Here is a 27614-nt window from a genome sequence, read left to right as displayed (position 1 = left end):
GGTAAATAAATTTGAACCCTTTCTTGATCTGCTCTTTTATTTGTCTGTGTATTTTCCTTTGATTTCCTGCCATCTAAGGATACCTTTGCTGCCTCTATATGCAGTCACTCTTGTCTTATACTCATCATTGCTTCCTAATAGAAAAAAGAGTCCTGTATCCTTAACTGTGTTCTACCTACCAAAGGAAAGCACTTTTATTCTTCGAGTGAATCAGAAGAGGAAGAAGAATCACACAAGAAATTCAATATCAAGATTAAGCCATTGCAATCTAAAGACATTGTTAAGAGTGCTGTGACCGTGGATGAGCTGAAGGCATCGATAGGCAACATTGCACTTTCCCCATCACCAGTGGTGAGTGGTGTTTATGCCAAGTTTTGACAAGTTTGGACATAGAGCTATGTTCTGCCAAATAGATCAGAAACCCCTTAAACCGGAGGCTGGCATGTAGTCACTCTTTTATGAATTTTATGTGAATCTTAAACAGCTCATTCTGTTTTAGAAAGGTATGTTCAATTTATATTTCAGTTTTTGTGCTTTTCAAAATGACAAAAAATGCATGGGACCACATTTCTTTTTGGCTTAGTTTCCTGTAAGCATTTGAAAAAGAAAGAAAAACAACAAAAAGTATCCAGAGTTACTTCTGAAGTAATTAAAAATAATATGAAGTTTACATATTTACTAACAGTGATTTTATTTAAGTTTATTTATTTACTTAGAGAGAGAGCTGGGGAGGGGCAGAGAGGGAGAGAGAGAATCCAAGCAGTCTCCACACTGGCAGTATGGAGCCAGATGCAGGGCTCATACTCAGGAACCATGAGATCATGACCTGAACGTAAATCTAGAGTCAGACGCTTAACCGACTGAGCCACCCAGGTGCCCCTACTAACAGTGATTTTTAAAAACATATCGTAGTGTCTTTTTTTTTTTTTATGACATAACACCTAGAAACTCATGGGAAGAAAACTAAGGAAATTATTTTTCTTAATAAAACAAAACAAAACACCAACCTTTTCATTGCTCTGCTCCCAAAAGAAATATTAATCTAATATCACAGATCATAATCTAAAGATACTAAGATCCATAATCTTCATTATATTTTATTATGAAATTGTTTTAAATACTCTCACCTTTCAGGCACCTAAAATATAGGCAGCCCTTACTGACATTATTCAATTGATATTTTTCTACAATTTCTTCTTCTTTCCTCCAGTTCTCCTATACTAGATTTCTATAGTTGCTGAATTCTGAGTTCCAACATGTACAGTATTTTTTCAGTGGTGTTTGCTAAATGCTACAACTGTTTTCTAAAATTAGCTGTGATGAGCAGATGAAGGTTCTCAAACTAGCAGCTAACATGTTCTTGGCATCTTCTTCAGAAAGATGTGATCTTCCTACAGCACCCTTCTGACAGAGGTAGTTAATAATTGCTGAACCATTTTTGAGGCACTTTTTAAAAAATCTCAACTAAACTTTCTAAAGAAGTTGTAATCATCTATCCTTTGAGAATAAATATTTGCCTTCCTGGGATGAATAAAATCTATAATGATGGCTTCTTCAGTGCTTAGTGCTTATAATGGCCTTTATCACTACTGTTAGTGATGAATAAAATGATTGCTAATGATAATCAACCATAAGAAATGATATTTCAGGTGATTTTTAATATATGCCACTTGCTATTTTAAGATGTTTCCCTGAAAAAAAGGAGCCATGAAATATATGAGTTTTCTTTCCCTTTGACAATGGCAAGTACAGATTTAAAACCCACAGTTAGGGCTGCCATACCAGTGATTTCTAGTAAGAGGGGCATTTTAAGTCCATACATTTTGACTTTCAGTTGACATCTTTCAAATAATTTTTCACTTACTGAACTGTTTTTTAAAATTAATTATAAAAATTTATCTAAGCTCCTGAAACCAGTTTATATCTACTTTTCTGTAGGGTCTAATACACATAGTGGGCATTTGAAAGTTACCTAGGGGTAAGTGTTAAAAGATCATGGGATTAAATGAGCAGATTTATGTGAAAGAAAACTTACCAAAAAAGGGGAAAAGAAAGAAAAGAGAACTTCCTAAAACAGTAGCAGGCATACAGTATGTATTTGCCAAAAGCTAGTTGCATCTAGGAAAGAAGAAATCCTCTCTATCGAAAAGAGTGTTTCCTCGGGTTCTAGCAGATATTCCTCCAACCAGCTATGTTGCTGATGGTGCAGCAAGAAGAGCGGTTGTTTACTCTGAGCTCTTCTCAACACCTATTTTCAAGGTAATATCTTGACAGAATGTGGTTAAGACTCTAGTTAGGGACACCCAGAGAGAGTGATTACCGACATTAGGCTGTTTCTGCATGCCAGCAACACCACAAATTAAGGGACTCTCAGACCCCTACCACCACCATCCCCTGTACCCCTGGCTTGTTCCTTCTAATGTGGGAACTTGGCTCTCCCCATTACTATGATTCCCCAGTATTTGTGATTTTTGATATTTAGTATAGGGGAATGAGCTATTATTGCTACTTTAGGGAAAGGTAAGCGTGTTTCTGGATATACATAAGTAAAAAGAGAGATTGTAACTGGGAACATATTCTGGGTTTTAGAATCCTTAGCATCTTCTAGATAATCCATGTGTACCTATATTTCAGAAATTACATATGCGGTGTGTTATCTCTGGAACCAGATAAGTAGAAAAAACCTCCAAAATCCAGCTAGTGCCATGATAAAAATGGCAGATCCTTTGTGCAACTTTAGATGTTTCCAACCAAATAATCAGACATTTGTACATGTACATTTAATTCAGGTGCAAAAAGGGAAATAGAGTCTACAGTAGTCAATAATATATCAGTATATTTCACATCGGTTATGGTTCTTATGCTACAATATCTTCAATCATTACACTAATAGAAATAGAGGAAATTCCAAATGGTAAGCTATTCCTAACAATGGCTTATGCTGGATTTCTCATTTCTGTTTCTTTTAAAGAATTTTAAGATTAAGTTGTGTTTCACTTTTTTTGTTCATCCATCTGTGAATATGTATCAATGAATTTTAACCCATTTGATATCTCTTATCATGAATTTCTTCTCATTTTATTTGAATAGCTCCCTGTACACACTACATGGTCAAATTACTCAATAAATGGATGGATGGATGGATGAATGGATGGATGGATGGATGGTTGAATGAATGAATGCATAATATATATCTATGTGTATATATAATATAAACCTATCTGAAAATTACTTGTCCCCAAAACAAAGCATCAGAAGCATAGAAAATCAGGGTATTAATTGCTGGTAAAAATCCTACTGTATAGACAAACATAATTTTAGTCCAGGTCTTTCCTTAGCCCTTGAGTTTTATACAGAAGTAAAATATAATATGGGCCAGGATAAGGCTGAGCACCAAAAAAGAAGAGGGAATGATGTAAGGGTTAACTCACAGGAAAGCATGTTAATTTCCATTCTTTTCATGTTGTAGTCTCCTGTTACTATGCTGATTGGGCAAAGAATGAACAGCACTGAGATTTTAGTTGTTGATTTTGGTATCTGTACAAGTTAGAATACTGGTACAGCTGCTTTAACACAGAGCAAAATAGTAATGGCTTAAACAAAATAAGTGGTATATTTTTCTCTCATGTAAAAGTCAAAACTGGTAGGCACCTCAGATGGGTAATTGAGCCCTAGGGGTTATTCAAGAACCCAGAAACTATTGTTCACCTTTCTGAGGCTAATGCTGTCTTACTACCCACCTTCAGTCATCTCCATGTTCCAACCTTGGGATGAAGGAAAGAGAAAATAAAAGGCAAGTGATTTCCTTTAAAGGTTTCACTCAGAGTCGGCAAACATCACTACCACTAGCCATATTTTAGTCACATGTCCACATTAGCTATAAGGGAGTCTGGGAAATGTAGTTTTTGGCAGAGTTCTGCCAAAGACTACAAAGGAGTAAATGAACAGTGGTGAGTATTGACAATTTCTGCCACTGTATCTTAAATAATCTCAGATTACCTCTGGGAATTCATCAGGAAATGGATTTTTCCCCGTTTACCTTCTATTATTCCTAGAATCTATTGAACCCAGGAAGTTTCCTTTTAAAAATTTCTAATCACTAAATTCTAAATATGAGTGATGCTATGCTACATGCTAGCCAGGAGCAGATAAACAGAAACAAATTTCATTAAAATTCCAGCTTGTTTGGTTGATACTGACCCTTTCAATAGTAATAGTGCTTCCTCTGTCTTACAAAGTACACTGCTTTTTTGAGGCAGGCTGTTTCATTATTGAAAGAAGTTAGTAAGCCCAAATGCTATCTCTGTGTAACTTTTGTCCTTGATTGTAGCTGTGCTGTTTAGAAGATTAACAAAGGACAAAAAACCTTTTCCAACTCCAAGTTTACTGTGCAACTTATTTATTAAGGAGTGACCTTGGGCTCAACTCTTGTGGGGTAGGGTGGGGCACGTAAGCTGTGTTACACGCCCAGCAACAGCCTGAGCTGACCATACAAGGAACTCTAGAGCTAAACTGTCCCTTCAGTGTTGTCCTGAGTTTGATTGACATGAATAACCTTTATACTACTACATCAGTCTGTTCTCTGATATGGGCAAGCTAAGAAGGGGAATGACCTTGGGTGAAGTGGCTTTCTGGAGCTGAAGCAGATCCTGAAGTGTTGTACCAATAGCACACTCCTAGCAGCTGCTACAAGAAGCCCCTTCGAAGAGGAATCTGTGTGGTAGCTTTTGGTGTCCACCCCAAATTTTCTATACCTGAAATAGTGCTTTTTATATATCATTGCCATTCAATATGTGCTTGTGTGCGTGAGTAAATTAGTGAGTGAACAAATACGTGAGCTGGACCAGGCCAAAGACAAAACACTGTGGCATGTCACCACCCTCTGATTTTTCATCCATTGATAACACTTCAGCGAACCTCCTTGTTCGCCTTACAATGACTGGCCTAACTGTGCTCTCATCCTGGTCACGTATTCCCATTTTGGCCAAACCAATCATGGAGATGTCATTAAGCACAAAGATGAATTTGAGAGACATGAGATGCCTGCTTGCCTAAATCTGCCAGACCAGAAAAACTATACAGAGATAATGATGGGTTTAATATGCCATAACTATTTCTTTGTGCTGGCGCCTAAGATTATAACCTTTTCCAAGTGCTTTCTAGTCATCTGTTTACATCATTTTCTCTAGAATTTTGGATTAATAGGAGGCAGTTTTGTGGTCTGCTATGTTCTACCTGTGTAACCTTAGAAAAGCCCCATCATTGTTTGGAGATTCTGTTTCCTTTTCTGTAAAGTGAGGTCTTTATAGCCTTTTTGTGCAGATTACTGTTGATGTCCAGCACACCACATCCTCTTTGACTTTTCGTACCTGTGCTTAGCACAGTGCATGGCATACATTAGGCACGTATGTAGTTATTTAATAAATGACCACATGAACGAAGCATGCAGAAGATCCTAGCCACAGTATCTGATGCACAATTAGTACTTTGCAATTGTTGCTTCTTCATTGCTAGTTTGCATGATTATGGATGCTAAGATGTATGTCGTCTGACAAGTGGAGACCCAGGAAGGCTAGTGGTGTAATTCACTCTACTCAAGTCCAGAGGCTTGAGAACAGGGGAGCGGATAACATAAATCCCAATCCCAGGGCAAGAGAAGATGAGATGAGATGTTTCAGCTCAAACAGTGAGGCAGAAAAGGGAGTGAATTCTTCCTTACTCTGCCTTTTATTCTATTTAGGCCCTCATAGATTGCATAATGCCCACCCACATAGAGGAAGGGTTTACTTTACTGAATCCACCAATTCAAATGCTAATCTCATCCAGAAACAACCTTACAGACATACCCAGAAATATAATATTTATTCTGGGTACTCCATGGCCAGGCAAGTTTACATATAAAATTAACCACCACATTAGTCTATATATACATATATTTTTTTTCTTTTTCTTCCTTAATTGAGAGTCATGGCTTTGCTTTCCCAGTTCCCGTCTCCTGCCCTAAAAGCATTCTGTGTTTTCATGTTTCAGATTATAATATACCTGCATCCTGAGACTTGAATTCAGTTAAAGGGGTTTGGGATCTTTTGAATATCTTAGAATTTAATTCTGGACCAAACTGGATCTACCTTTTAAAGGAACTACTTTTAAGATAATTTTTTTTCATACTGGACATATGTGACTGATATTTCATTAAACACAAATAGAAACTTTGTACTTATGCCCTGAAGGAACTGGTGTATGTGGGAAAGACATTGAAATCTGAAAGACCTGAACTGAACTCCTTGCTAACAGTACTGCTTAGGCAAGTTTCTTAAACCTATTTGAGTCTCCATTTCTTCATATCTAAAATGGAAATAACAGGGGTGCCTGGGTGGCTCAGTTGGGTAAGCGTCTGACTCTTGATTTTGGCTCAGGTCATGATCTCACAGTTTGTGTGTTTGAGCCCTGTGTCGGAATCTATGTTCATGAGTTCAAGCCCCACCTCATGCTTTGTGCTGACAGCTCAGAACCTGGAGCCTGCTTGGGATTCTCTCTCTCCCTGTCTCTCTGCCTCTCCCCTGCTCTCTCTCTCTCTCAAAATAAATAAAATAGTTTTAAATAAATAAATAAACAAACAAACAAATAAATAAATAAACAAATAAATAAATACAATAAAATAGGAATACATACTCCTACCTACCTTACAAGATGGTTTTGGGGATGTCCATCCCTTTCTGTGAATACAGCATATAGATTACTCCTTCTAAAGGAGGACATGGAAACAGGGACATGACATGAGTGGTTTTTCTGTATGTGTGCCTTTATACCACATTCCCTACATTCAGGGTAAGAGCACCGCTCCATTACATCTTTCAAAAAAGGCTTTGTTCTTATAAAGTAAAATTATTTCTGAAAATTGCCAAAGAAAATAATGGGTACAAGATCGAACTGTAAGAAAATATGCCTTTACAAAAAGCAACAAAATGAAAATTCAACATACAATTGAATACAATTCCATTTTATTTTATTTTATTTATTTTATTTTTTAAATGTTTATTTTTGAGAGAGACTGAGAGCATGAACGGGGTGGTGCAGAGAGTGAAGGAGAAAGAAGATCCAAAGCAGGCTCCCACGCTGACAGCAGACAGCCTGATGTGGGGCTTGAACTCATGAACCATAAGATTATGACCCGAGCTGAAGTCAGATGCTTAACTGACTAAGCCACTCAGGCACCCCACAATTCTATTTTAGATCACTTGAGAGAAATGGAAATAGACACTTTAGTAATGTCACAATTACTCAAACAACTTGCCTTGGGCAAGTTATAAAACCTATACTTTGGACCTTGAGGGTGTTATGCTGAGCGAAATAAGTCAGGCAGAGAAGGACAAATATCATATGTTTGCACGTATAGGAGGATTAGGAGGAACTTGACGGAGGAACAAGGGGAAGAAGAAGGGCGGAAATGGTGGGGGAAAGGGAGAGAGGCAAACCATGAGAGACTCTTGAATGCTGACAAAAACTGAGGACTGATGGATGTGGGGGGGAGGAGGGTTGGGCATGGAGGAGGGCACTTGTGGGGATGAGCACTGGGTGTTATGTGGAAACTAATTTGACAATAAACTATTTGTTAAAAAAAAACACCTATACTTTGGTTTCTTCATCTATAAATGAAGATAATTACCATACATACTTCATAGAGCTATCGTGAAGGTTGAATGAGTTAATACATATAAAGTATCACTATGCATACTACATTTAGAGATTATTCCCTTGTTGTCAGGATGTTCTGCAAAGCCTAGGGCACAATTTAAAGCATATCATTAATATATGCAATAAATTGGGAAACCCAAATAGCCCAAAGTCATTTAGAGACAAGATCAGTAATAACCTTGTCCATAAAACTGGGCAAATTAATAAAATAACTTTTTTTGTGTGATGCCTATGAACTGGTTTAGGAGGACATTTCTGAAACATTCCTAAATTGTTTTGAGTAACATAAAACCCCCCTAAACAAGTATGGATCTTCTTCAAAAGACTGTGTTGAAGGCTAATATTCACGATGGGATCCTATATTGTGCATTCCATGTTACATTATTTAATGTGGAACTGACATCTTTTCCCACTCCTCTTCAAATCAATTCATCAAATATTTGGTAAGCACTTTCCATGTTATCAGGCACTGAGGGCTAATATCACAAATAATGGGCAAACTTTATCCAACCTTCTTGCTAACACTCTGCCTACAAATTTATCAGATAACAATGTCACTAGCTGCACGCAGACACTGAACTTCCTCTCGTGGTCCAAACCCCTGCCTGTGTTCACTGCAGTTTCCAGATTGGAGTTATGGTCTTCTATTTCCCCTCTGGCCTCCACTGCAGTCTCCTTGCTCCCTCACTGCTCCTCAGGTCTTGGATGCGGACACCTCCATTGCCCTCAGATCCCCCAAGGAGTGCTGTCTCTGATCCGTCTGCAGCTCACTAGCTACTTTGAAACTTGTGGTTCCCACAGTTCTCCTGGAAGTGAAAAGACAGATGCTATGGTTTCATTCTTGCCATAGTAGCATCTTTTCCTTTCCTCGTGTGCTACCCTTGATGCCTTTACATTTGTTTTTTTGGTAAGCCACAAACCCTGCTGGCTTACCTCAAGAAGTTGTCTTGAACGACAAGTGTTTAGTTCTGTACTAAAAATTTTTGCTCTGGAGTAAGTCAGAAGGAAGTTCGTGTTCTGGCTCTGCTCTCATTATTCATGTGACCCTGGACTAGTTGCTTAAACCTTTAAGCCTCAGTCAAGGCTTAGCCAAGTGTAAAATGAAGCTAACACTACTACTCACCTCATAGAGTCCATGTAAGAATTAAGGAAGTGGTACATGTAAAGTACTTAGTGCTTTGTAAGTAAATTTATATACATAAGGCCCAAAGGAGGTGCTTAGTAAATATAGCTATTATTAATCAGAACAACAATAGAGTATTCATGGTGACTACTTGTCAACATCCTTTAAGGTCATAGACCACTTTGAAAACTCACGATGGTGATGGTGGTGGTGGTGGCAGCTGTAAAAATTTGAGTGCTGTGTGTCAGATGCCTCACACATATTAATTCATTTATCCTCATAGCAACTCTATGAGATAGGCACTATTATTACCCATGTCTTACAGATGAGAAAATTAAGGCAGGGAAGTATTAAGGTCACCCAAGATGTCACAGCTAATAAGCAAAGTTCCTGTGATTTAAACCCAGAAGTTCTGATTTCTAATTGAGAACTCTTACCCACTACATTATGCTACTTTTGATGAAAGCTATTGGCTCTCTTTCCAGGGGAAAAATAAAAAGTTTATTAGCTCATCGAAAACATTTTGCAAACAACTTCTGAGCACCCAACGAACTATCACTCTGAAGGCTATCGCTTTGATGGTCCCCATAGGACTCTTGATCCCAGCTCAGAAGCCCACCTCACAGGCTTTCTTCCCCCTCAATCCACAGACATACCTTCTATGGTACGTCCTGTGCCATTTTGTGACAATACAGCAAGACTGAGCTGACAGTTCAGGCAGCCTTAATTGCTGCTGTGTCATGTGTGATTTCTAGTTTATTAAAAGTCTCTCATTTTATATGAAGACTTCATGCACTTTTGTTTTAAATGTTAAAGAATGATACTTCATTTTATATGAGTCACATATTTCAGTTCCCCTAGTCAATCAGCAAAATTTTTTTACATTGAAGATTTATTATAATAATGGTTTACAGTTTATATATGCTGTCATAATCAAAAAGATGGAATGACCAGCCACACTACCAAGCAGGCAGAGAGGTGGTGATCTCCCCATTATACAGAAGAAATCAACTCAGAAAGACTGAGATGCTGCTGAAGGTCTGAGGACCAGGACTTGACTTTCAGTATCTGCCTCCTTTCTGCCAAGTTAAAAACACAGTAGGCTTTTTTCATCTACAGAGTAAGGGTCTATAATTCCATTATCTTTAAATCCTCTCAGCGTGAATACTCTGCTGCATATTCTGACTCAAGAATCTCTGTGGGAAGCTCTCTGTTTTAGGGACAGTTTGGAGAGATAGCAAGGAGACCAGGAAAGAGAACATTTCCTTGAGGCACACTGGTTGAGTAGGAAGAACACAGGCTTTTGAATCTATATCTTCTTATCGGTGTCCATGGGCAAGTTCCTTAACATGGAGCTTCAGTTACCAAATCTATAAGATGGGAACAAGAAGATCCATCCTCTTGCAGGACTGATGTGAAGGGAACATGAGATTATGCTGTAAAATGCCCAGTTAGGTGCCTGTCTCCCAGGAGGGGCTCTTTAAGTATCAGTTTCCTTTCATCCCCTCTGTTCTTTAAGTTAAGAGACTTGTAAGAGTGAGAAAGAAAATAAAAATAGAGAGGGAGGACTTGAACAAAGTTAAGGAGAAGAGGGCTGATAGAAATGATGTAGGAGCAGGTGTTGACCTCACCCTGGTGCCTTCTCCCCTTCCCCTACAAAATTCATTGCTACAAGGAATTAAAGAATTTGGCATGGCCTTCTGAGGACTTATTAGTTTAAGCTTATTCCTGATGCTTTGCAATCCATAACAGAGTTATTTAATAAAAAAATATGGGGAGAGGGGGATAAGCTTTGAACTGGAGAAAGTCTGGTGCTGTTTGCCTATTCCAGGTGGCCCACCCACACTGCCACCCCCAAATTAGCCTGCCAGTGAGTAAAATCCATGAGTTTGCTGCTGCTTGGTAACACCGCCCCCTTTCCTGTCCTCACTTTGGCAGAAGGTTCAGCACCCCATTGAGTTCAGTAAAAACAAAGAGTCATCAGTGGGGGAGGAGAGCTCAAGTCTCCTACACACTGCCATTCGCTCAAGATTGCTGCAGGGTGCAAGGGGAGGCTAAGGGGTGCATTCAGATGCTAAGTGCTCAGCGCAGACCTCAACTGTAGCTGGTAGGGGGGAAGAGGGTGAGCTTGGGTTCTAGTCTTTAAGGAGAACTTCCCAGGGCAAACAAGATCAGGATTGGGTCTAGACCAGATATATAAGCTGCCACACCCCGTTCCAAATTCTGAGCAGACACTGTGACCAGATCCCCCCCACCCCACCCCCTGGCCTTACAGAGGACAGATGAAGAAATGAGTAGGACCTTCCTTTTTCAAAATATGTTGTTCTCTTTCCTACATGCTAATAAGCCATGGACTGCAGAAGAATTCGTTTCATACCTGAGATGTATTTGTTCTTCATTACTAATTATTTTTTCTTAGGGAATTTTTCATTGCTTCCAGTTTCTGACCTTTAAAATAAAAATAGCATTTTTCCCATGCTTTTTGTGCCCATCCTGTGCTGGTAAGAAGAAATCTGTGTGTTGGATGTTTTGATCTTCTTGAAAATGGGCAGAATATGAATTCAATCTGGATTGCCTTTGTCATTATTTCACCAATTAATGTTGGTTGGACCCTCTGATCATATGGTCTTTTGCTCCACTTTGTGAGGGGTAAGAATTAGAATTTCCTTGCATAAATCCAGATTCTTCCATCTTGTTCTAGCTCAGACAACTACATCTGATTGGGGAGGATGGTTTCAGAAACATGATTACCAAGATTAGAGACCTAACACCCTCAATATCTGTTACCAGCTTAAAATCTAATTGAGACAATATAGCCACAATTTTGACACATAAAAATATTAATATGTCCTCAACCAGAGGCAGGAAATTCTTGAATTACATGCTTTTAATTACAACACTAATTATAATCAAAAAGGCCAATTTTTAAAAATATTTTTTAATGTTTTTAAAATTTATTTCTGAAAGAGAGACAGCATGAGCAGGGAGGGCCAGAGAGAGAGGGAGATACAGAATCTGAAGCAGGTTCCAGGCTCTGAGCTAGCTGTCAGCACAGAGCCCTAAGCAGGGCTCTAACCCACGAACTGTGAGATCATGACCTGAGGCGAAGTAGGACGCTTAACCGACTGAGCCACCCAGGTGCCCCAAAAAGGCTAATTTTTGTATCATTATGTTCCTCTGCCTTGGTTGTGCTAGTCTTACTGGTATACAGTTTGAATCTAAAACTTTTTATTAACTAATGGCCATAATCAGAGTAGATTGGGCTCTGTAATGAAGCAATCGATCTGAAAAATAAGTTTGTAACAGTATAATTTGTGATCGATTCAGTAAGTGTTGGGTTATGTCATCCAGCACCCAGACCTGCAGATTCTTATCCCATGAATGGGGCCTTCCCTCAAGACCTACAACATTGGGTGACATGTAGCAGGTACTTAGAAAATACTTGGTTGGTTGAATGGATGGTCTTCACTGTGGGAAATAAAATGGAACTTGGTATTTTGCTATGACAAAATGCAATGTGCATCCCTCACATTATTTTATAAGGAGAGCAGATTTATAGCTCTCCATTTCTTTGATCTTAACCCTTGCAATTCACCCATTTTTCTGCATTATTGGATGCATGAATAATATGAACAATAACTTTCTTCTCTTATGGTTTGCAAGTTCTTTTTTTAAAGTTTAACTTAACGTGTTCTTCTTTTCTGAGGGCCAGTATTTTGTCATAATTGTCTTCCCCTGATCTCACATATCCAGTGAGATGTCTGTTCTCCTATCTATTTTTTTAAATGTTTGTTTATTTTTGAGAGAGAGAGAGAGAGAGAGAGAGAGAGAGAGAGGGAGAATGTAAGTGGGGGAGGAGCAGAGAAAGAGAGAGACACAGATTCTGAAGCAGGCTCTAGACTTGGAGCTGTCAGCACAGAACCTGATGCAGGGATCGAACTCATGAACTATGAAATCAGGACCTAAGCCAAAGTTGGACCCTTAACTAACTGAGCCACCAGGCGTCCCTGTTCTCCAATCTAAAGCCTCAGGTTTGGGGCACTTAGTACATACTGTCTTATCATTTTTACAATATTATGTTTATTTTTGTACTAAGGAGTTTCTATAAGTGTCCAAATAATAGTATAAAGATAAGTATAGCAATATAAAAAAAGAGCCCCTGGAAGGAGAATTGTTTTTGCTGCCCAAAACAATCTACAGCAGTGGATGTACTTTTTAATTGTTTTAGAAAAAAAACCAAACTCTTGGAATGTGAATCACTCAAATTCATTATGTCAGAAAATGTTTCCTTGGCAACTGGGGGAAATTTCAGAATGAACAGAATATAGGTGAGATTTCTTTCTCTCTAACAGACAGCCCTTCACTGCCCACAGACGGTAGGAGCCATCATTGGAATCGGCTACCAGCACAGCAGTGGTACAGGGCCAGTAAGCCGCTATGACCTCTTGTCCTGAAACGGCCAACAGACAGGGAGGGCAGGGTGGACTGTCCTTACTCTGTTTTGCCCCGTACAAACTCCCTTTCCACTTCCTAACCTATTTGAAACCCCTCTCTTTTGTTTTTTTAACTTGATACTTAGGGAATCAAAATCAGCTTCCCAAGGGTAACGAAAAATGACAGCATATGTCACATCTAGGCATTTTCTGAGATTGATTCATCTGTTTCAGCTATGCCACTTCTCCGCAACCAACAGTTACTAAACCCCTACAATGGAGAATTCCTGCTAAGAAACAGCCATACGCTGCATTGGAACAGAGCAAAGCCAAAGTCTCTGCAGTGGCCTCCAAGACCATCATGGTGGGGACGCCCGCAACATGCAGGGTACCTCCTGCCACTCTTCCTTGTCATCCCACTCTAACCTGGCTCCTTGGCCAAGCCTCCTTCCCCCAGATGGCCACAGTGTGACCTCCCTCTAAAGCTCAAGAGTTTGTTCAAGCCACGTTCTGAATGGCCTTCCCTAACTACCATATTGAAAAATCACAAAACTCTCTACCCTGGCACTCCCAAACCTCTTTATTTGCTCTACTTTTAAAAATTGCATTTATCATCTCCTGAAGTCCCAAACACTTTGCTTATTTATTATGTTCATTATTTGTTATCAATCTCCTTCCTCTGGTCCCCAAAATAAGCTTATTGGAGTTTTTTGGCTATTATTCTTATTGCTTTGTTCACCAATATGCCTAGGGTAATGTCTAGTCTTAATAGACACCCAATAAATATCTGAATAAATTACCCTTTTGCTCCTTTTGTCATACATAACTGATAAGAAGTGGTTATACTTATAATCTAATCTCATTCGTTAAATATAAAGATCCAAAATAGAGCCATCGTATTTTTAAGGTTAAACAGCTGCAGACTCCAAAGAAGCTTATAGGTTAGACTTGGTTTTTTGTGTCTTGGTTCCACTCTTATGAAACTTGATGCCAAAAATTCCCATGGCAGCTGGTTCCTTGTTAAGAGTTCAGGGATGTATTTAGAACATAAAACCTCTGTGTGAGGATCACTAAACTCTGCTGTATGTGTTCTTCATTCACCTCTGTTAGCTTCAGCTCTGGGTCTTAAACTAAGTTCAGCTGTAAATGTTGCTACTTTTGAGCCCCTTGAGCAGAAATGTAGGCTTTAACAAGACCTAACTTGAATGACTCCTTGCACTAGAAAGTGGTTTAGAGGAAGGATGAGCTGCCTTTCAACAAGGCTTGCAAATTAGAGAATTATTCTTTCTCAAGCCATAGCACAGGAAAATCCCTGCATGAGAGACGATTCATTGATTATATTTTAGGTATATGTTTTGTCCAGTCCAAAAATGCACTCATTCTGTTTCTCTGTACAAGTGCATCCAGAGGTATACATCTCTTTTCCAGTTCTCTTAGTAGCTTTTCTACAATTAAAAAATCAACTCTGATGCCATGAGCTCATTTTAAATCAAGAAATGTCTTTGTTTTCTTCAAAGGAGAATTATCTGATAGGGTTTTTTTTTTCTTTGTCTATTCACGTGACATTCTGAAGAAATCCTTAAGTCAGAGGTCATAGCCTAGGTGTTGGAACTGCTAACAATTAAAGCAAAACAACATATTGAATAAAAAATGGTTTAATCATCATGAAGTCTGGAATGGGAAGGTGTGGGGAGGGGGAACAGTGCTTATCATTTGTGTCTTTGTGTTAATTCTGATTCTAATTTAATACAGTACATTTAATTCTAAGAAAAGCCTGAGAAATTTACTTTATAATCAGAGTTTAATTCCAAGGTCTGAAACCATGCCTAGAAACACAAATTCACATCCTGAAAAGCTCATTCCCTGAGACCTGCTCTGATAGATAGGCCTGATGTATTTAACTCTTTTCTTTGGAAAGATCCAAGATTATTTTCCAGGCTCTTCCATCTGTGAGCTTTTAGCTGATAAGGCCCTGAGAATGGGTTAATCAGTTTAGGGCACTTGGTCTGTGCCATCGGCCCATGCTGACCACGCTGTGGGGAGGTAGGTAAGCTGCGAACCGGACCCAGGTCTGCTCCTGTGTAACGGTGTAGGCTTGGAATTTATCTGAGCCTCCTTTTCCTCACTGGTAAATTAGAAATAACAAGGACACCAAGGTAAAGGTAATAGTAAGTTCTCAGTTAACATTACCTCAGTGTCATCCACATCTTTTAATCTTCTCAACATTCCTACAATTCCACAACAACTTCCTACAACAATTCCGCAACAAATCTACATCCCTACCATATAGAATTGAGAGGCAGTACAGCTTGCTCAAAGACATCCAGAAAATAAGGGGTTAAGCTAATTTAAATATATAAAAGCTCCTGCTCACCTTCCGTGACAATTCCTTTGAAGCTGTTTGATTTTAACCCAAGAATTTCTTTTGTCTGTAGGTTGAGAACATGGACCTTAATAACTAATTTCTCTGTGCTATTTACCTAGGGTCTGGGACCAAAAGCACGAAGAATGTCAGTGCCTATTTTGACCCTCAGTTATTCTGCAGCATTAGTTTTTGGCTATGAGAGAACATGCTTCCCTCGAGATCTGATCACACAGCTCTTTACTAATGTTTGTACAAAACTGTGCTATTTCCTGGGAGCTTTTGTAACATATATCTGACCCTGGAGTCACTAATAGCAGAGAGACCAACAGTTAAGTAGCAGCTAAGTGAAACATTTATAGGAGCTGGTGAAGGAACCATTACAATGGGGTCACATCCCTTGAGGCATATACAATTCAGCTTTATTTCAAAGAGCAGTTCATCTTTCTGTATTTTAAAAGACATTATGGTTCAAACATTTTATAGTGTTTTAATGGCCTCCAGAAAGGGAATTCCTAAACATCTGTGAATGCCTCCAGTGTGCCTAGCACTGTTTGGGACCAGAGAGAGTCCGTTCATGACCGTTACTGTGAGCTAATAATCGAGTGGAGACACCTAAATAAAACAGGACAAAATAAGAACTGCAAAAAATATGCTAGCAATGTGTGCCTTTGTTTTTCTGAGGCTAATAAATAAATGCCAGGCAACAGAAAGACCTTCAATATGAGTTTGTTCCTTTAAGCAAAAGGAATGTGCTGTGATCAAATAAGAGAAGGGAACAACTGGTTCTGATGGGAAATCTTGGAGAAGGCCTCATGGAAGAAAAGGTCCTGGCCTTAAAAAATAAGTAAAATAGTAGTTGAGGGAGAAGGAGAAGGAATCAAAGGCCACAGAGGTAACCCGAGCAGAAGGCAGGGAAGTGTGTGAGTGGAGCGAACATTCAGATGGCCAGGAGCCTCCACAGTTAAGCATGGGCTTCATGCAGACAGCAGTGGAAGGTGAAGGTGTGAGGGTAAATTGGAGCCCATCGTGAAGGCCTAACTGACACAGAATGGAACGTGTGTTCTAATTTCTGTATGACTGGGAGGTTTTGAAACAGCAGAGTAATATATTCACTTCACTGTTTTTGAAAAATAATTTTGGAGGTAAGCAGAGGATGAATTTAGGAGATGAAACTGGAAACAGGACCATCAGCCAGGAAGTGCATGTACAAGGTCAGTGGAACTCTACCGTCAGCCAGACATGAGGCCTTCACCAAGACAGTTGCCCAGGAAATAAAAGAGCATTCTGAGGGGCCAGCGACCACTCATTAGGAAAATAATCTGCTAATGTCCATGGGAAGTGGGGAGACATAAAATATGGTATGAAAGAATTGGTGATTCTAGGCAGGGTATCTTGAGAGAAGATGATGGGTACCAGGTTCCCTGACAAAACTGAAGTTTCTGGATAATCTCATGTTTTGATTTTATGACCATGCTCAGCTCCATTGCAATAATAGCATCTTCCAAATCACAAAACATAATTTTCCATTTTCAAGGCACAAATCTATTTGATAAAAGCTATTTGATAAAAGCATTCAAAAGAGAGGTTACCATGTGCCTTACTGAAGGCCACACCAAAGCCTTCTACAGCTTGAACTTACAGGGGAGGCAAAACTTTATCTCTACCCACATAGGCTTTCAGCTGAGACTGTAACAAAAAGACAGGTCAATAAGAGAAAAACAAACAGAAGTATATTAACAAGCACACCTCCCGTATACATGAGAAACACCCAGGAAAAATAAGTAACTCAAAGAGGTGGCTTTCGAATTCTGAATTAGGGGAGGGGATGTAGGCCTCTGAAGGGAGAGAATCTGATCTTTAGGCAAGGTGAAAGAGCCCTTAGGAGAATAGACAGGAAGAATGGTTTATGACAAAGTTTGTCACAGCGTGGGATCCACTTCTAGTTTCCTCTCCATGTTATGAGTCAGTCCTTCCTGACTGATAACACCCCTGGGAAGGGGATTGATGACATTTCTTTTGGAGGATTTATCTTTAGACAGATGAGGATTGTTCAGAGAAAGCATCTCCCTGCATTTACTGATTTCAAATGCTTGCAGTTCAAAATGATCAGTATACCAAAGTAACGTATTTTGGGGTGCTACATTCTGCCGTTCTTCAAGCCAGAGCCAGTGACGTACGGGTGACTGTGTCAGAAACCCAGAGGAAACCATTAAAGAGTAATTCCTTGAGAGCTGCTGTAAGTGAAGTTATTCTGAGGCTTGAGCTGCTGCTTCTTGAAAATACTTTTCACTTCTCTCATTTTTCTCTTCTTTTTCCTCCTCATGCTACGCTTTTTAGAGGAAAAGTCCGGTAAGGAATAAGTCCTTTCCACATTTTGGCCAAACATTATTTATTCTCTTCAGTTCCGTCATCTGCATATCCAATGATTGACTGTGTTTAACACCTAAACAGGATTTTGAATTTTAAAAACAAACCTTTGTGAACCAGGACAAGGCCTAATTATACCCCGTGCAGAAAAAAGGAAGTTGGTTGCTAAGTGATTTTACAAGCCTATTATTAAGGGCCAGAGGGTAATTTTGTAGAGATTTATGTCTGCCTCAAAAACAGGCATGTGATCAAATATTTTAGGTATTAAGTGTTATTTATTGCAATTTCTCCTGGGATTAGTCAAGCTACACATACATACCATAAGCTCAGCAAACACTTTGTTAAGTTAATTTCTTGTTTAATGCACAACATGATAGCATCCATGAATGAAGGCCTCTGAAGCTGGCCTACAAGAGGGAAGTTGTCTTTTTTATTTAATTTCTCATCTAATCAGAAAAATATCCCCTTCTGGAGTTGCAGAGACAGAAAAGGAAGATCTTTGTAAAACGCAAAGCAACTCTTCCACAGTCCTCTTTAGTATCAGTGAGTGATTTTTAGTGGCAGCACAAATGTGCCATGATGTACCTACATCACTGTTTATATTAGGACAACAATGAAACAGATCTACTGAAAAAAAAAATCTCAGTTGCCAGGTGTATTGGGAGCATGTTCCCAGGATGCCAATAGTCGGCTGACTAGAAAATATGCAAATGCTGTTTGCAAGTTAATGAGCCCCGAGAAGGGTTTGGTGGTTGGTTGTACTTACCTCACCTAGGTGGATGCTGCAATAAGTGCTGCAACGTGTCATCCTGTCCATTGTCCCCAGCCTGGCAGTCCCGGTACCACCTGCAGGCTACGACACTTGTAGGAAGTCCCAGTGATAGGAGGGAGGAGAGGTGGAAGACAGAGAAGAACACAAAAGGAGATCAAAATATTACAATTTATAGAAATATGAACCCAATGCTTTTTTGTTTCTAAAAATAAAGCAAGTGCTTGTTATTATCACTATGGCTCATACTAAGACGAATGGCCCACCTCTGAGTAATTGAGAGTCAACTACACATTACATACTTTGTGGCATACAATTTTATTGGTATGCTTTAGTAGCCTTTCTTTACATTTTGTCAACTGCACTTATTCTTGACTCTGAATCTTTCTCGGAATTATCCAAATTTGGCCACTTCAAATATTGACTGACTCATGTGGCCTGAAGTTGACCTACGGTGTCTTAACAATTCCCTGTTCCTCATTGGTTTCCACCCTGTTGTCCTCATAGCAGTTTTAACTACAAGTAACCCTTTTCCTTGAGAGCTGTTTGTTTCCACGGGTGAGTCTCCCTCCCATTTCCTTGCCTCATTTTCCTGTGGAAATGCCCATCTTGTTGAGTCCTCAATCTGATCGAGTCTTAATGACATCTAGCAGGCTCTTTGTTTATCTTCCCAAATGGAGATTCAGAAGATCATCTCAACCAAGTCCTATTGGATATGATAGGTAGTCACTGGAACAAATCTAAAAAGACACAAACACCTATAGGGGGTGGGCGAGGGGGAGAAGTGTTTGCCGGATAGCTAGCCTTCACCATAAGCATTTAAAAGCAAGTCAGAATATTGGCTGGAATGAAAATAATGAGCATAATGATCACATATTCTAATTCTTTCCTAGAAAATGCTCTAACATGAATCACTGAATTTGCTGTTACTAGCCTGTATAAAAATATTTGTTTGGTGCTTTGTAGCTTTTCACGCATTTTCCTCTGGTCCCCCATAGCACTGAATTTAGCAAATGAGGACGTTGTAAAGCTTCAAAAACTGAGGCTGATTTAGTGATTTTGATGAGCAAGACATATTGTGTTTGGTTACTTCTTTTTATAAATATCTTAAAACACCCGCATTGGCTAAGACTAAGGTGTCCTAGTAGGCTGAATTTAAATTAATCCTTTTGTGCAAAAAATAACAAAGCAACGCTAGTGTGGAATGAGGACACTGTGGAAACTATGAGGACATAGGCTGAAATATTATTTTAGGAAGGCATATTCATGTTGCAAAATATATACTTTTTAGAAATGCAACATGTTCTAACCAAAGATCTTCATTCTAGTGACCAAATCAGAAATTATTAGTGTATGCCCACTTTGAAAATAGCCTCAAGGTACAAAGTAAGAGTTATCTCTTTTCGGAACACCGAAATAAAAGTAGAGGGAATACTAAAATGCTTCCAAAATGTTCTCCAGAACGTACCAGAAGGTCAAGAGAAATCTAGGAATTGAGAAATTAATATTTAAATAGGAACACAGGAATTGGTTCAGAAAATGAACAGACCAATTACAAAGTCCCTGTTTGAGTTATCAGGTGAAATAATAAGAAGAGTAGATAAAATTTACTGAGAGCTTATTATTTGTGATACAGAAGCCTGCAATCAGAGACAAATTGGCCACCTGCAGATTCTGAACAACTGAATAAGTGTTTTGTTTGCTTGTGCAGTGAAAAACAACTGTAGCTCACATTTAAAAGCCAGAATGTTTGAAATTTTAAATCAGGATGTGCTGCTTCTCTCCATAACTGAAGATCTGGCAACATTAAGCCCACAGTTTTGCAAGGCAGGCATGGTGTACCCAGTTAGTGGCAAGTTCACCAAAGCTCTGTGAAAGACACATGCCCTTGCAGACAGCACCCTGCTCCTTGCCCAGCACCCATCTGAGTTTGCCACTCAGCACGTTGTGTTCAACTTATAGAATATATCAAGACCAGATACAAATGAGTTTCCTTACACCTTTGAAGCTAATTCTTTACATTGGCAGAGCAAAGGCAGAACGCTTCAAGGCTTCAAAGTTCTTGGGAAATGAGAAAGAGTAAAATAAAACTTTTAACAGACAAAGGCCCTTCTCTCCTGGCTCATTCACATTTTGTTGTCAAAATTGTTGTCCAGCAGAGCCTATAACTGCTTTATGCACCTTAATGGTGATAATGAACATATATGAAGTCCTTCAATCTGACGTGTAGAATATTTTTCTTTTGAAAGTTTCAAATAGCTCTTAATTATGGACTGTGAGGCTTTTCTCTCCTCAGCTTCTAGCTGGGTCTTCTCAATTCTGGATAATAAGCTGTGACTGCATGAACTTGAACAGTTTTTCCCAGAGGAAGGCGTTTTGCAAGTGGACCTTTTGACATGCAATCTCATAATGTTGTCTTTCACTAGAAAAAAAATACGAAAAGGAACTATTGATTAAAATACTCATTGGAAATTAAGATATGACTTAATGTGGGGAGATTAATGTAATTCAAATTATTTTGAAAAGTGTTCTCTATAATCTTAAATGAATAAAGTTTCTTTGTATGTAAGGCTGTGCCTCTGTCTGGGAGCAATCTTCATTTTGTTTTTGCATTACTTTGCATAATTTTATCTTGGGGAAATTTGTGTCACTTTTAATCTCCTCTTTGCTGTAGCTTATGCTACTTTTAAAAGTGGATTGTTTGCCATAAAATTGAAGCTAAAATCATATATCCCCACATTTTTTTCTTAGAGAAAAATTTCAGTCTGATCATTAAAAGAATTATAAAGTCTAAATTTTCATTAGTGAATTCCTCTTAAAACACAGTATGAATTAGTCAATAAAAGAATTTGAGCCCAGAAATACATATTCATAAGGTTTTTTCTGATTTAATGTAAATTATATTCACGCATATAGACAAATTTACAAGAAAGGTGAGAAAAATATGGAGCAGAACCTGGAAAATAAGGCAGATGAGAAAGTCTAAAATATTATAAGTAAAATTGACTAAAGTAACCAAGGCTAAAGTGATGAGTTTTGTCACAGAACATTCAAGACAGGAAGTAAGCATTCATAGTTCTCTGCCTCAGGAGCCCTCTGACAATGTAAGTCAGAATGAGACCAGAGGTATAAGTTCTGTCTCTAGCTCTACCCAATTCTTAGCTGTGCGTCTCAGAGCCTCACTTTCCCTGCTTTTTCAAAAGGGCAGTTGGACCAGATATCCATGGAGGCCTCCCAGCTATAAAACACTAGAGACTTGTTTCCTGTCTACATTCTAGAGAGTAGAACCATCCTCTTTATCTGAGCAACCTTCTGGATACTTACATATTTGTGCTTCTGGCCTGGATTTGGGGATTTGGGCAATACTAGAGGTTCCCGATAACCTCTAGTACCTTCATGGGGTAGCCCATATTTTGAAAGCAAAACTCTGAGCAAAACCTCTTTCCCTATTCACATCATAGTCACTCTTCTTACTGCAGAAAAACTTTACAGAGGGAGGGTAATCAGAGATTGTTGGGGTAAATTGATAGCAGCCATAGACCGGGTTTCAGAAGTGAAAGAGAGAAGTCGTATGTCTGCTTGTTGTGTTATTACAGACAGCATCTGGTCCACCGTTGTTCTACTGATGCTGGACAGTTTGCATTACTGCCATCCGTGCTTGTCAGGGGCTACTCGTCTTCTCTGTCACATTCCTACCCATTGGGAGAGACTGCCCAAATCACCAGGCCAAGAACAGACACTTCAAAACAAAAGTCCTTACTCCATAGGACACCAAAGAGAAGAGCCAGGCAAACAAGAGGTCTTTTTAATCCTGCTGTCTGATTTGCGGAGGCTCCAATTTACTCCAAATCATGTGGGAAACACATTATGTCTATGGTGTTTGCTAACACCCTGTTGTGTGGAGAAATGCTTTTCTCTGTAGTACCTAGTCTCTAAAACCTCCTCTCCAAATAATCTGGAGAGAAACTCCTTATGACAAAACATCAAAAGCTGTCAGTGAAATTTTCTTGTATGTTTCTGTCTTTTTCTTGTGTACACTTCACTGAAAGAGTACAGCCGGTCAACAAAGCTATTTATATCATAGATAACTTCTCTTTAGGGTTCTCCAAAACTTCTTTATGGTGTAAATAAGCCATAGGCATGATGACTGCCTATCTTTCTTTGGCCTGATTACTTGGAGTGCATGTTTGGTTGGCTGTTTATGAAATCTTCTATTACCCAAGCCTGTTGACTGATCCATCATTCTCTGACTAGGTATCTGTTCTCTCTTCCTTTTTGCTGATCACAGAGGCGCAGCCCGGTAAGAACTCTCAACATTTTTACCTTAAACATGTATCGAGAAAATTGTTGTCAAGGCAGGGTGGCCAGGTTTGGCTTTCCGTTAAATTTATGATAACCCAATATGAATGAAGTAGATGAATTAGAGTTACTGGTTGGAAGCCATTAGCCATAGTCAAGATATTTTAGGACTATCAGAGCACTTTTTAATAACAAACTAAATTTATATGTAAGTATCCCAACCCTAGTGCTAAATTTAAAAAATATGTGTGTGCATGTGTGTGTGTGTGTGTGTATGCAGGTGTGCATGTGTATGTGTGTGTATGCAAGGCCTGGAGATTGGCCAGAAAGCACCATAGAAGTTTACAGAAAAGTGATAATAAAGAATAAGAAAGCTATGAAGAAAGTTTTTTAAGCTACATTGTTTTAAAGCCTGAATTTGAAGTAAATTCCTGGACCATAATCTATGTTGGTCAGTATACACTGATACATAATAATATATAAACATAATTTCTATCTTGGGAGGAAGAGACCTGTTTTCAAGTCAATACTAAGCTATCACATAATTATGTATTTCATCACTGAAGACAAATCAGTATTAGTTTGCATTGCTCAAAGTGAAAAATCAGCTACTTTTCTCACGTTGAAAAGTGTGATGTATTTAAAGTAACAAAAAGAAGGGTCTTTGCCTTGTTTGAAATGACCCCCATCTGCCTTGAGAGAGGAAATGGATCTGAAAACAGCAACCTCTGAAGTGCCCACCGTGACTACAAGCCAATTTGATTAATTGGTTATTATTTGGGGCCAATACTCTGGCGCCAGGTGACAAGCTGGTGGTTCTTTGTTTAAATCACATGCTGATGATCAAAGATAACACCTCCAGGGGCTGCTATTCAGGTGTGGATGATTCCTACCCAGCAGTTAGGTGACATCTGAGATTATGACAAGTTACTCTTTTTTTTTTTTTTAAGGAAAACAAGGGGACTAACTAATTCAAAATAAAGGCAATTTATTCACAATCTACATGTAAGGACAATCATTGAAAAGAGGAAAATGTGGTCACTTGGAAAGGAGAAGAGTTTTTAACTCAATGGGCTTTCTCCTGAATGTGGTTTGTGTGGTCGACATAACCTTAACCTTGTTCTAGATTGCCATGCTGCAACTCCAAGGCCATCACAGAGCTGTATGCTGGATCCAGCTGACAATGGGACTTTCTTTTCTGTTGCTGCTGATTTGCTGCTGAGCATTCGAATATCTGTTCCTTTCTAAATTGATATTATTTTATTCTTCCTAATTTCTAAACAGCAGAGTTTTCTTGCCTATCTCTACCACATCTTGCTTGCACTTAACTGGTGTTTGTTCATTTATGAGGAGTATTTAATAAACATGTTACAGAGGCTTCTTGTTTACTGCCTCTCAAAATGAACACCTAAGTAATGAATTGATACACCCAGAACCGACGAATACAAAAGAAGCTTAGTACCTTGTTTTGTTTCATGAGTATTACATTTTTAATAAAAGAGGTAGGATAGAGAGACCAAAAGGTCTTCAATACAACCTCTGGGCTCCCCTGTCTCTTGGGTTTCAGGTCTCACAATTCCAGGAGAATCCTGTTCCCTCAATGCCAACCTTGTGATTGCCTACTTGGAAGTAGAGCCTGATATCTTTACTTCAGACCCATAAAAGTCTGACTCTCTGAGGTTCCAAAGCCTAGAACAACATTTTAATTCCATTTAGACAATTTGTTCTCTTGTTACTTATGTCTATAGAGTCTTAGTTTCCAAAAGCCAATTTGTATCCAAATTCCCATGATGACTATAGCTGATTTAAATGACCATATTTAATTTAAATGTTTATTAATTTTAAAAAACATGTTAACTTAATCAGACATATTAATTTTAAATGCTCATTTATTAAAATAAATAGAACAAGTCTCTATTTTAAAAACCTTTACTAACAATGGAATAATTCCCTATAATAATGGCACATACACACAGATTGTATTATTAGGCAAGAGAAGTCAGGAAATACACAGTGAAAGATTGAACCATTTGTTACAACACATCTAGTGAAATTATGCTCAGATTGAAACTGCTCCTCTACCATAAATGAGTTCAAATCAAGACAGAAAATTCTGTGAAATCCATAGGAAGGAAGGTAAGAAGTGTCTTCTGGATCTGTTAATAGAAGGCACTACATCTGGTCCTGCACTGTTCATGTTATTATTCGAGAGAAGAGAACGTATCTGTGACCAGCCACCAAACACATGGTCACATCCTTTGGAATACTTTCCTATACTTGCACTCTCCCCTTCCCCCGCTCTGTGCCCCTCATTCTCCTAAGGCAGGCCCTTCCAAGCCCATGATGCCACACTTTCAGAGCTCTATTTTTCTGGTAGCACCCCAGGCTAAGAACCTTTCATCTCAGTTTTGAATCAGAACTTTTTATGTAATCAGTCTTTCTGTTATCAGAATAAGTTTCTGCTAGGGTATTATAAAAACTAGACCATACCTTCTCCAAGGTGTGCCAGGGCTGTTTGCATTCTTATAGAATCACAATGCCTTGAGCTAAAGGAATGACTTTCAACTGGTGGATTGGTGGTCCCTATGGCAGACAAGTGAAAGAAATGGAGGTGGGAAGGGCAGTTGGGGAGAATAAAATTACCTGGCGCCCTGATTAAAACAGCCCATTCAGCGACAATGTCTCCAAGTTTTCCTTCCCTTTAACATTTGCTACTTATACCTTTAAAAATTACTTGCTGCTTATACCTTTAAAAATTACATTAGTAAGCTATTGACTGTTTTTACTAACAACATATGGACCTCCCTCACCTTAATAAAAACAGACAATACTCCTAATACATTCTATAATTTTCAAACATCAAGCATATGCTAAACTTGGATTTATTTTTCTGATAGACGTCAAGGTTGTTTTTTTAATTGAACTATTCAATATTTGCTTAATTTACCAAATCTATGCAGGTAAGGGATTTTTCTGGTTCAGAAGACTTATAATTTACCCTTCCTTTCTCTCTCTAAACCTTGAGTAAAATTAAAAACTGATGTGTGTGTGTGTGTGTGTGTGTACAATTTCCAACTTGAATGCAGTTCTGAGAAAAATTTCATTTTTCCCATCTGCATTTCTGAGTACAGTTTGATTGCAATGACAGAAATATACATATTGTACATAACATATATGTGGTCTTAAACCTTATAGTGTCTATTTCTAATTCTAGGGTGCAATTAAAAGGAACTTATCCAGTAAGTATATCCTAGCTACCAGAAATAGAGTAACGTTTAAAAGAAGAAATAGTTCCTTGGATCTCGCAGTATATATATATGTTTACATTTCAATTATACACTCTTGGGCTTGATTTTTAAGGCTTACAAATGTTTTACTTTTACAGCAAAGAAATCTTATAATGACAAAGGGGCCTGGTGGGTCCTGAATAATTAATATTAAAGTTCTGAAGATGAATATGGTTTTGGAAAAGCATTGCTACTTTCTTCTTATATTTGTCAACTTTTGCTGTATCATTTGACTTTAGAAATGAATTTAATTAAGCGTGTTTGTTGATGGGGTGGGGAGAGGAGAGGAACAGAAGGAACTGAAGGTAGATGCAACTTACCCATTCATAATGTTATCTGATATAAAAATTTCAGTCACCCAAAGTGATATGATACAAGTTATAATATATGCAGGGCATGATTTTCCTCTGCTACATATAACATATTCTAGGGAATTCTAAATTCAGGGCTGTTAGTTAAAGATATAACATTTTCTTGGCATTTCAAGAAAAGAACAGGCAAATAATGCTGGATTCCTGTACTATGTACATATGGCCTGGCTTAGTATTCTCTTATGGTAATTGGGAGGCAGGACTGCTCAAGGCGGCAGACATTTGAAGAATGGTAGGCTATTCTGCTAAACTCTGCAGTGTACAACTCTTCTGTTTGACAGCTTATCATGGTAATTCCTTGGTTAATTAGGTTTTGCAAATGCCAGATAAAATGCTACTACATATGTCTGATATGTGGCTGTTGCATTGCCGGGGTAGATGGTTTGTTTTGTAAAATTTTCATATTGAGTTGCTTATTGGTGGGATGTAAATCTCTAAGTGTTTCCAAACATAGCTCAGAAGATGTATAAGAAAGGAATAGTAAAAATATGCCTACAAAGTTTCTTTGTCCTGTATATCAGGTGAAGAAGTGGCAAGACCTAGGCGTTCCACACCAACTCCAGAACTTACGAGGTGAGCATTGAAGACATTAGCTGTGTTTTATATAAGGTGTCACCCATTGTCAACAATTAAGCAGATCTCTTTTAGGCTAAGCTTTCAACTTCTGTTAATAAAGGGCCTGTTTGTATGTGTCAGTCCATAGCATGATTCAAGGGTATTATCATTTCTCACAAGTTCAGCCTGCGGGAGACACTTACAGAAGAACTGGATAGTCATCTAAAGTGACTATAAGAATGTGAAGACCCCTCACTAATGGGAAAGTTAAAGTCTATATGAACAGATCTTTTGATGATTGGAATGCTGATATGATATATGATTATATGTCCCTATGAAGAATAGCCTAT

The 27614-nt window shown here is 38.6% G+C and overlaps 1 protein-coding gene across 4 annotated transcripts in view; it reads left to right on the top strand.

Moving 5' to 3' along the window:
- SGIP1 (SH3GL interacting endocytic adaptor 1) overlaps positions 1-27614 on the top strand; it is a 214661-nt gene that overhangs the window by 106943 nt on the left and 80104 nt on the right. For all 4 annotated transcript variants that reach the window (XM_077776328.1, XM_077776327.1, XM_077776325.1 and 1 more), the window contains 3 exons: positions 176-351; positions 26266-26290; positions 27231-27282. In XM_077776328.1, coding sequence (XP_077632454.1) covers positions 176-351; positions 26266-26290; positions 27231-27282 — 253 coding nt within the window. The remainder of the gene's footprint in view (positions 1-175; positions 352-26265; positions 26291-27230; positions 27283-27614) is intronic.

Source organism: Crocuta crocuta, unplaced genomic scaffold (assembly GCF_008692635.1).
Source record: "Crocuta crocuta isolate KB4526 unplaced genomic scaffold, BGI_CrCroc_1.0 scaffold17, whole genome shotgun sequence".
Classification (NCBI taxonomy): domain Eukaryota; kingdom Metazoa; phylum Chordata; class Mammalia; order Carnivora; family Hyaenidae; genus Crocuta; species Crocuta crocuta.
The sequence above is the reverse complement of the archived record's forward strand: the minus strand, read 5'-3'. Positions and strand labels throughout refer to the sequence as shown.